This window comes from Thamnophis sirtalis, unplaced genomic scaffold, assembly GCF_051295495.1.
Source record: "Thamnophis sirtalis isolate CommonGarterSnake01/CBP01778 unplaced genomic scaffold, rThaSir2_p1.2 scaffold_11, whole genome shotgun sequence".
Lineage (NCBI taxonomy): Eukaryota > Metazoa > Chordata > Lepidosauria > Squamata > Natricidae > Thamnophis > Thamnophis sirtalis.
This window is the reverse complement of record NW_028261391.1, coordinates 32100243-32111316: the sequence shown is the minus strand read 5'-3', so window position 1 is coordinate 32111316 and position 11074 is coordinate 32100243. Positions and strand designations below refer to the sequence as shown.

Below are 11074 nucleotides of genomic sequence, written 5' to 3'. Positions count from 1 at the left end.
TCTTTCTCATACATACAAACACCAATGCACCAAAACAAATAATGAAAATTAAGCAGATTAAAACAGAGTTTTATTTTGCCTTTTGAATTCAAAACTTTGAGTGCACTCTTGTTTTAGACTACAGAAAACTCAATATTCAGGTTTTACTCTTGAAATATCCTAAAATTGAATTGCTTTATCTTCTTATTAAGATCCTCATATATTACTTTTGCATGCTAACAGTAGTATACATACCACTAGTTGAGAAGCACTGAGTTAGAATAGACCTTTTATACTGTCTCCTTTTATAGTGTGCTATTAAAAACAGTTGTTGCACAGTTTGGCCTTGTAGAAATGAGTATCTCTAGTTTTATGGACAAAGCATTAGACTAGAGGAAATTGTAAGAAGGCACATTTTGGCCAATTTTTATTACCATGTGGTAATCGACTCCTGCATGGAAGGATGGATGGATTTTCTGATGATTGGTCCTGAACCCGGTCTTTTAGGTCTTCCAATCATGCACTTATTGTCACTGTAACAGAGTCTGTACATCTTACAGCTGGGCATCCCCTTCTTCTCTTTCCATCTTTCATAGCAGTCCAGCCTTCTCTCCAGATAGCTTGGTATTTGCAAAAATAGGATAAACAAAAGTGCCTCCAGTGAGAACTTTAGGTTGATTTGATCAATTTTTAGTTTGTTTTTGTAACTGTCCAAGTATTCTCAAGAGTCTTCAAAATCAAAGTTCAAAAGCATTCATACTCTTCCTAGCCTACTTTGTCAAAGTTCAACTTGTCCTTCTGGTTGATTCATTCTTCTCCAGATGAACTATTTGATAAAATTAAGGATCCCTACAATATGACATGTCTGTGGCATTGGAAAATGAAAACGAGAATAAAACCCTTCATTCCAGTTCCTTTGCAGTCAATGATGATTCCCTTCATTAATGGAGGAAGCCTTCATCTTCACAAAGCACTATGCCTACTGTAGATCCAGTGCAAGGATTTTCAGTTATCATCTGTTAAGAAACAATATATACATTGCATAATTATTTCTCAAATAATTGTTTCTTACATTTATAATCATGCGTTGAGTACTTTACAAAGCAGTTTTAAAAAAATGGAAGAGTTTATTTTCAGCTGTAAAAATGTAATTTATTTACTCTCCAGAAGGTGAAATTCTTGGAATTTCATAATTAAAAGAACATAGTGATATAATATTCTGGAAATTAATGTACCAACAGATGGCAATGACATCAGTTGGGAAAAGGTACGCTTGAGAATAAGATTTTGTGGTCTTTAAAAGTGGTTCGGAAAACACAACACTTTTGTTAAAACATTTTCCCCAAGTGTTTGGATAAATTGATAAATATTGAGTTGCTGAATCAACGTTAAAAGTAGAAAAATCCGTTTTCAGGCTAAGAAGTTTGTGGGATAAACTAAAAATCCCAACACCATCTCTCTTAATTAGTAGCAGAAAAATAGTTGTTTGACATAAAGCCCAAAGCACTTCTTTCAAATTATTTTGGAAACCTGGAACCCCTTAATAGAATAAATGTCCAAATCCAATATCCTCCTTTTAGGAACTTATTAATGCATTAAAACTTACCTTTGTATACAGCTGCTCTGTTAAAAAAGTTAATTAAAATGCAGATCAAGTTAAAATATGAAAATTTCAGTATATTAAAAAAATATAAGAAACTTATTTTGCCTCTTATTGAAAAAGGTAAACTCCTAAGGGTCTATACATTACTTGGTTTAATTTTCCCCTTCAGGACAATATTATAGAAATGCATTTGTGTCTGTGTGTCCAAATTAATAGGCCACTTATATTTAATCAAGTTGCTGGAAGGATTAAGGTTGGGGGGGGGGAGTTAAAGCACAGTTAGAAAGTGAGAAATTCTGTCTACTGTTAGATTAAAAATCTCATTAGTTTTATTAATAGATAACAAACATAATTGTGTGCTAGAAGTGCCTAATTCAATGTTTTAAATTACAAGAATCCAAAGTGATTAGCAATTTGTCAGTTTTAACTTTGTGTGGCAACAGAATCTATATTGCAATAGATTCTGTTTTCCAACTAGGAAACCTGGCTGCTATAAAAAGAAAGATATGCAGGATCAGACCTGGTTACTATTAGTAGTAGTAATCACTATGGATATATGCATCCAGGAAGAAGGGAATGGGCAACCATTTTCATGTTGCCTAGAAAACACATGGTTGCCTCTATGTGACCACCCAATTAGAAGTGTTTATTTTTATATTTAGATATTCAGGATATCAAATTCTAAAACTGCTTTACATAGATCCTTTTATTGTGAAGACTTTTAGGTAATTACTAGAAAACTCATGCCTTATTGGGTCATTGTTTCAAAGATATTTCCTTACCTAAACAGAAACAGAATTACCACGGGAGTTAAAAAACAAGAGTAATTTTCAACTTCCTGGTGGCTGCCGCATTGAGTTTCTTTGTGGAAAACTGCCAGGAATCAAACTCTGTCTAAATTTTTCCTGCAGACTTTCCACAAAGTAAATGAAGAAGCTGAGAGGAATTCAGGAGGGAATCATGGCTCCCAGATTCTGCAAGTTAGCCTATTTGTGGTACCTTGGTTCAAAAATTATTGCCCTATGATGCACTGTTTCACCCAGTTAAAGATCATTATGTGAATTTTAATAGTATATAACAGTACTGTGCAAAAGTGTTAGGGAGTTGTGCAAAAGTGTTGTAAATTAAGAATACTTTTAGAAATGGAAGTTAATAGTTTTTTATCCATTAACAACATAGAAAGTAAATGAAGAGAAATCCAAATCAAGTTAATGTTTGGTATGACTACTCTTTGTCTTCAAAATGGTATAAATTCTTACACTTGCAAAAAATCAGGGATTGTGTACAATAAGAGTCAGGTGTATGATTAACCAGGTACATAAAGCAGATGCTAATGATTATCAGTTTCATATTTAGGTTGGAACAATCATTAACTGGAACAGAAAGGAGGCTTAAGACTGGGTGAGGAAAAACTAAACTGCTACTAAGGTAAGATCTCTCTCCTGCATCTCTCCCAGGCAAAGATTTCAAAGCAGACTGGGCTTTCAAGATGTCTGTTCAAGCTCTTTGAAGCACAAAAATGTTTAGAATTGTAGATGTAGTGGTTGGCCAAGGAAACTTAATGCAACAAATAAAAGACACATCATGCTTACTTTTCGACATTGGAAGATGTCCAGCAGTGCCATCAGCATAGAACTGGTGGAAACCAGTGGGACCCAGGTACACTCATCTGCTGTCTGGAGAAGTCTGGCCAGACTTCATGAAATAATTGTGGCCAAAAAACCATACCTCCAACGTAGAAACAAAGCTAAGCAACTCAACTACGAACAAAACATAGGAACTGGGGTGCAGAAAAATGGCAGCAGGGGCTCTGGACTGATGAATGAAAACTCAAATTATTTGATGGTAGCAGGAATAGGTTTGTTCGCTGAAGAGCGGTATGAGTGTCTGCAGGCAACAGTGACACATGGTGGTGATTCCTTGCAAATTTGGGGCTGCATTTCTACAAATGGATTTGGAGATTTAGTCAAGATCAACAGTGTCCTCAATGCTAAGAAAGACAGGCAGATACTTATCCATCATACCATGCCATCAGGGAGGTGTAAGATTGGCCCCAAATGTATTCTGCAGGACATATAGCCATTCTCATTAAGATCTTCAGAGTAAAGAAGAACAAGTTCTGGATGTGATGGTTTGACTGCCAGATCTCTGATCTCAACATCATTAAGACAGTTGGGATTACATTAAGAGACAGAAGGATATGAGGCATCCTACATCCACAGAAGATCTATGGTTAGTTCTCCAAAATGTTTGGAACAACCTTAAAAGAACCTTGCCAAGTTACTCAAAAAAACTATGTGCAAGTATACCTAGAACAATCGATGCTGTTTTGAAGGCAAAGGGTGGTCACACCAAATATTGATTTGATTTGGATCTCTTCTGTTCATTTACTTTCCATTTCGTTAATTGATAAAACATACTATCAACACTTCTATTTCGGAAAGCATTCTTAATTTATAGCATTTTTGCACAACTCCTTAAAACTTTTGCACAGTACTGTAGATAACAGTCCATAGGTCTTCGGAGAGTTCATCTTTACTTAATCATCATTCTCTGTATATGAAATCTGTAATCAAGGGGGAAGTCTCCATTGTGTTACATAAAGTTCTGTTGTTCCTCATGTGATGATGAGAATGCAGTATTGGCCACCACTTTGAGGTCAGCTGTAAGTCTCCTTGTTCAGTGCCATCATAACTTCAAACGGTCACTGAATGAATGGCCATTAACCAAGGATTACCTACACACATATTTTTAAAAAAATAAATATTCTGAATGAAAACAATCACACAATATTAAAAAACAATTAAGTACACATTAACTGGTCTTGTTAACATTAACAACATTAGCAACCCCAACTGCAAGAATTTTACCTATATTTCTGTTACAGTTTTTCATATTGCAGACAATAACTCAAAACAATCTCCATAGCAGGGGGGGGGGAGGGAAAACAGAAATCTTTCACATAGTCGGGGGAACATTAATTACTAATGGCAACTCTGCAATGCAGAACTATCTTACCACCTTTTATCTGCCTAAGCAGGCTGTAAATATTTAGTACTGGGAGAAAAGATATCTGCTATACAAATGTACAAATAAAGAACAGCAATAACACATGAAAAGCTCAGTGAGAGCTTCAACTTTACAGGTTGAAACAGAATTCAACTAGTTTTCTTTCCTGTATACATGCTATGCATTTATTTTTTTAAAAAAGTTACTCTGTTACATCTGAATACTATTTATGAACTTAAGCTAAAAGTAAATTGATCAGCAGCACTTCACAATTTGTGCACAAAAAGATAGAATCTTTGTGAACTCATTGCTGTAAAACTACGTTATACAGTATAGGAGCTACATAAAATTTCATTTGGTATCAGATTACACAGTAAAATGCTATTGCAATATTTTTTTTTAATCAAAACTTAAAGCTTTAGTAGTAGTCAAAACTTCATCCTTACCCACCTTGAGAAGGAGAAAGTACTTGTTTCAAGAACTGGAGATTTAATAAGATCAAAGTAACAATATTTATTGCATTTTAAGATTGCATTTTAAAACAGTAAATTAATAGTGCACAGTGGCTTCATTTGACCCTCCTGAAAAGTGAGAAATTAAAAAGGCATAAAATCCCCTTCTACCTCATGAACAGAGCATAGGTTAATGTGCTTCTCCAAGGGGCAGTATTTGGTTTAATAAATTGCCATCCCTGTGCTGTAATACATTTGAATTAGTGCTCTGTGTACACTAAATCCATTTATTTTAAATTAGTTTTGTCTACATTGAGTGAAATAAAAACATTGCTCTGTACAATCCACTATGAGCAGTGAATACAACAGCAAAAAGTATAATACAGTTTATACAAACTAATGTTTTCCCATTTCTCCTATAAAGGAATCAGAACAAACCTAATTAGTATGCAATTTCATTTGGAAGATCGCAAATGACAAAAAGGAAGGCCAAATATTACAGCCCATAATTGTGCCAAGAAAAAAAGGTTCTTCCTCAGATTAACTGGAATATGAATGAGTGTAGATGGAAAGAAAAACCAAGCCAAAATCACCAGGCTTTTATAAATTTACCAAATAGTAAATTAAACACTTTTTTAAAAGAAATGTCCAAAACAGAGCAGTATTTTTGAAATTCAATCTTACCATCGTGTGTTTTTCTTGTAACCCAACGTATACAATGCACAAAGTGCTAAGCAACACTACAGAAAACACATTTACATCAACACTGAAGATTCGGGGAAATGAAATTTCAACAATTTTATTTTTTTTAATGAGCTGTATTTTCTAAATTTGTTTTTATTTTTTTTTCCTGTTTTCATACAGTATTGAAAACAAAAACGCGGCACATTCACATTTTCCCGAGGAAACTGTAAGGATGATCTCTACAGGGATAAATGCTGAGAAGCTTGAAGCTCAATCATTTTGATGTTGAAAAACTTTCTGAAGGAGTAAAGGCTTGATCTGACTGGTCTAGAACATGTATTGTAATTTAATAGAAGATATGGTCGTCTTAATATTTAATGATTTTTAAAAGAACTTCTCAGTTCATGCGAAGAATATAGTCCAAGAATAAATCATAGTTGTGGGACACGTTTTATGCTACGTAAGTGTATACTTTGCGGTCCTCAGGTGTTCGTGCCAAATATTCTCGCTCAATAAGTCCTTCAATACGCTTTTTAATAACAACTGGACTTGGGAGAAATCGTGCCTTCAGTTGTTGAGTTACCTGGAATAAAAGGTACAGTATTTTAATATTATTTATATTAGCAAGTAAGCAGGCCTGAATATGACTTTGAAAAACAAAACATGTAGGATGCTTTATCAATTATTAATGCTTTTATAAATTTCATAAACTGAAAAACTAATTCTGTATTTTTGGGGTCCTATGGTAAGCATCGCTGACTATAAGCAAATATATGGCAGCTGGAGCTAGGACGGTGTCTAAGCAAGTGCAAGCAGTGGGTTTGGAAGGTAATCAGAGATGGACGTGTTAGTATTTACCACGGCAGTAAATTAAAGTCAAAAATATCCTAAAATTTGATGATGACCAGCAATCTCATCACTGTTGTCCAAAAAAATATATGCATGACTGCATACATACAGTGAAATATTGCGATATATTTACTTTTTTCCTCTCCATGTCAGCTGTAACTGTGTTTATGAAAAGCAAGCCTGCTTACACTTATACATGCTATATTATATCAAGATTAGACTGACTATAATACACTATATGCTAGCAGGCAGGTTCTAGGATGCCTGCCGCCACCAAAGGACCTTCCCGAAGTTGCTTTTCTGAGTACAGGGAAAAGGGATGGTATTTTGTCCCTTCTGTCTCCCCGTTGCTCAGAAAAGCAACTCCAGGAAGGTCCTTTGGTGGTGGCAGGCATCCTAGAACCTGCCTGCTAGCAAAGGACCTTCCCAAAGTTGCTTCTCTGAGCAACGGGGAGACAGAAGGGACAAAATACCGTCCGGGACGGGTATACAGGGCCGGTGGCGGGGCAGGCTTACTTCCAGGTCCAGTGACCAACCGGTTTGTGGGGATGGGCAGCAATCCAACCCTGCTTTGGTGGTGCAAACTAGTTTTATGGTTATTATTAAGATCATATGCTGGGGCTAGAACCAGAGTATCACCCAATCCTACAGAGGTCTGTCCTCAGGGATATGTGCCTAACTCCATTTGTGAGTACTTTTAAAGAATTGCTTTAACTCACTTTAATTGGGAGAGTTTTCATGAATCCTTTAACTGTGAAATTTTAATTTAAAATTGTTTAGAAACTTAAATACTTTAATTTCAATGTTTCAGCAATTAATTAAATTACCTCTGCTACTAGCACATTATGTTGCATCTTCTTTCTAGATTTCATTATCCGCACTATAGCAGCCTCTATCTCATGCTTTCTGTCATCATCTACTTTCTGTCTTGTTTCTTTTCTTTCGGGGTCTGACTCTCCTTGTTTGGCAGCAACTGAAAGAATAGAACAGACCCACACAATTAAAATAAAAGTAGCATTTTTAAAAATAGTAATCATTGACAATTTGAAAATAAAGTCAAAGTGATCCAGTAGTGTAATAATGAAACCTGTTTGATTTTCATTCCTTAAACAAGCTGACATTCTTATGTTTTTCTCAGATAAAATTCCCAGCATCTTTAATTGATTATGCACCCAGAAAATGTTGGAAATTGTCTTTTGGCAATATCTGGAATATCATCTTTAAAAGAGGACTTATACTTTTCATAAAGAAATTGTCAGCGTTCCAAATACCATGCAGAATTAAATCAGAGTCAAAGGCAAAACTATCCTTAAAATTCCAATTTAATAAGACAGGCATGTTGGCATTGTGCTATGGAATTCCAATACTGGAAATGACATCAGAATTCCACCCAGTTAAAAGTTCATGATCTTGTCCCCACACCCACAATCCATCACATGGTCCAATCTTCTTCTTCCACGCTGGCGTCTCCACCCAGCTGCTTCCGGTCAGGTGTGAAAGTCCGGAGACAAAGGATGACCTTGGCTTCTAGCAAAGAATGAAAATAATACATTCCACAATCCTACTCCTTCTATTCCCCCCTCCCATCGACTACACTAATGAAACAGCAAAATGAAATAAGAGAAAGTGTGGCAGGTCAAAATTCTAAAAGGAATATAATTGCAGGCCTGACAGAAATACTTTAATGAAAGACATTTTGTTTAAGTCTCCCTAGGAAATATACTAACAGACAAAAATAGACAAAGGGATGGCAGAAACCCTCACCCAGAAAAAAAGGAATTTGAAAGAATGATTAGACAGAGAATTATATGATATACAATCACAGAGATCTAACTGATAAATAACAAAATGAATCAAATGGGACTGGATCCAGAAATATGAGAATGAAAACCTTTAGATTTGGCATTTTCAGTGGAATGTTTAAGACTATCAATTCTAGAAAGGAGAATGATATTAGAACAGAAAATAAACTAATAATCCCCCCTCCTTTTTTGTGTGATCAGGACAGTGAAATATTTGAAATCGTTGGAGAAGAAGCCAGAGAAGGGGAGCTGTAATGAAGAGTGAGAGAGAAAGCAATCAGGAATCAATAAACAGTGAAACTGACAGCTAGCTGAAAGTGAACATACCTGTTTGAATCTTGACTCTGTGCAGTTTGGATGTGAATTGATCATTCACTGTAAATATATGTCCATTTTCTATTTCTTTTGATTTTGGCTCTTTTGTAAGAACCCGTTGTGTAGGTTTGCCACATGCAAGGGACTGCAGCGCTCGTACAAGCTCTCTTTCAGGAATATCTGTCTCTTGTTGTATCTCCTATATCAAATTGAATTAAATTTTTTTACACAGAAAAGCAAAATTTTAAAAAGAGCCCTTGGGGGCCTATCGTTCAATCTTCTGATCAAACAGAAGTCACAAAATAGAATCTGTGTTGTGATGTCACCAAAAGGCATTACTGAAACTTCAGTCTATGTTTAGCATTTTTAAGGGTCTTAGAACTGGGAATGACAAAGAAGCTGCAAATAGCTGGGGTGACATGGTTTTCTCGAGAGATTTAAGATTTCCATTCCCACTGTTATTGAAAAAAATAAAACTCACTAAAAATTGGTCACTTAGTGGTTGAATTTATGTGGTGTGTACTTAAGATTGGGCGACCAATTAAAATTGGGGAGTTGTATATAGTCTGTACATTCTGTACAAAGGCAGGGTATATTTTTAACACAGATAATAACAGTAATTCTTCCTCACTCTTTTGCCCTTTACCACTTCAGAAAATAGGACACTGAAAATAACCTGTGATATCCATTGTTTCTCAAAATAAAGATGTTTTAAACAAAAATCTGAACGTGCATTCAAAAACACAATTCTGAATTTCAAGTTCCAAATTTCTAAATTCAGAGAAAGTTTTTTTCCACTTGCCTAATAATTAGCATTATTCTTAGCAAGATTTTTCACAAAATACTTTAAATAACAAACTAAAACAATATTAAATATTTATACAACAAAATCAACTTTGATTTAAAATATTTTTTTTAAAAAAAGTTTTAACTGACTTGCCAATATACTAAATATTCACTTTTAAAATAGCTTTGTTCTTAATTTCATACTGAATTTCAATGCCATGTATGGTGACATTTAAATGCAATAATCTCACTGTTACACCCATGTCACCTGCATTTTACAGCTTGGCAAAAAAAAAATGAACATTATAGAAAAAATACACAGCATGAAAATGGTAATAGTATCACTAAATACTCTAAATAAAAATAATGGAAGGGAGAATTGTAGCATATCAATTTCATTTACAATGGTGTAATATAACTTCAAGATTATAACAAATGATGTAAAGCATAACAAATACTGCATTCTCAGATTTAATTAACAAGTGCAAATGGTTAGTAAGATTAATTAGTATTCTAGATATTAATATTGTAAATCGCATATAGGACTTTTCTATGCAATTGCTCAAATATATGAACGATTCCATTTTACTATGATTTGTGAAAATAAAAGCACGTTCAAGAGATAAAGGAAAGTGTACAGCTAACAAAGCTCATACCTCAAAAGTGTATTTTTCTCTGTTATTAAAAAGCATGAGTATTGTCATCTGGAAAGTAGAGACTTGCAATATGTGCTTCCTTGTATTAGAGCCAGTTACTTGGGCACCTCCTACACCAACCTCTGAACCATCTTCCTGTTTTAATTATAAAAAAATCAAATGTCATTCTAGCAATATTTTCATTTACTTAGAGATTAAGTATTTAGTGTACTTACTAAAAAGCTTGTTGTTACATACTTTTCATTTAAAGGTATTTATCTTTGCTTTTTGTCACAGGACTTGAATTATTTTGCATTTAATAGGCCTATTTTTAATAAGCTATTGGAAAATCAAAGTTACCAGTGTATTCTTTTAAAAAACATTTCAAACTGTAACTGAAAGCAGGAAATACAAAAGTATCTACATATTAAGCCAAATCAGTTTGTTGACAAATAATGTAATCTGTGGAACAAGCATAGCAAAAAACTCTATTTCTTTTTTGTCTTGGCTAATGATATCTTGCATGTCTCTGGATGGTTTTGAGAAAAGAGCTGAAACAAACCACAAAGAAGCCACAAATAAACCATATATGCATTACAGTGCTGCTATCAGTTAAGTTCCCAACAGATCATACTGTCAAGCTGTGCCTTGTTACTCTGAAGCAAAGTAGAAATATACAATTTACAGCTGTGACCTCTACAATGTTATTTGTGGACCTAGAATGCTGTAAAATCACACTATGAAAATTATGAAGTTGTGGGTGGTATAAGATTTCCTGCTTGAGCAGAGGGTTGAAGTTCTCCAATGTCCCTTCCAACACTGTTATTCTGTTATTTTGTGACCAATGACAAATATATTGTAAAATAAAGTCAAACAAGATGGGCATGTCAAGCCTGGAAGAAATAACATATATCTGAGACTATGAAACCACCATATAACCTAATGGCCATAAGCACCCAA

At 34.5% G+C, this 11074-nt stretch overlaps 1 protein-coding gene across 1 annotated transcript in view; it reads right to left on the bottom strand.

Moving 5' to 3' along the window:
- Nucleotides 1-5826: 5826 nt before the first annotated feature.
- Nucleotides 5827-11074, bottom strand: part of CUL3 (cullin 3) — a 59060-nt gene continuing 53812 nt past the window's right edge. The window contains exons 13-16 of the mRNA XM_087725481.1: nucleotides 10136-10270; nucleotides 8706-8892; nucleotides 7404-7549; nucleotides 5827-6310 (exon numbers count right to left, since the gene is read on the bottom strand). Of these exons, the coding sequence (XP_087581607.1) occupies nucleotides 6179-6310; nucleotides 7404-7549; nucleotides 8706-8892; nucleotides 10136-10270 (600 nt within the window). The 3' untranslated portion in view covers nucleotides 5827-6178. The remainder of the gene's footprint in view (nucleotides 6311-7403; nucleotides 7550-8705; nucleotides 8893-10135; nucleotides 10271-11074) is intronic.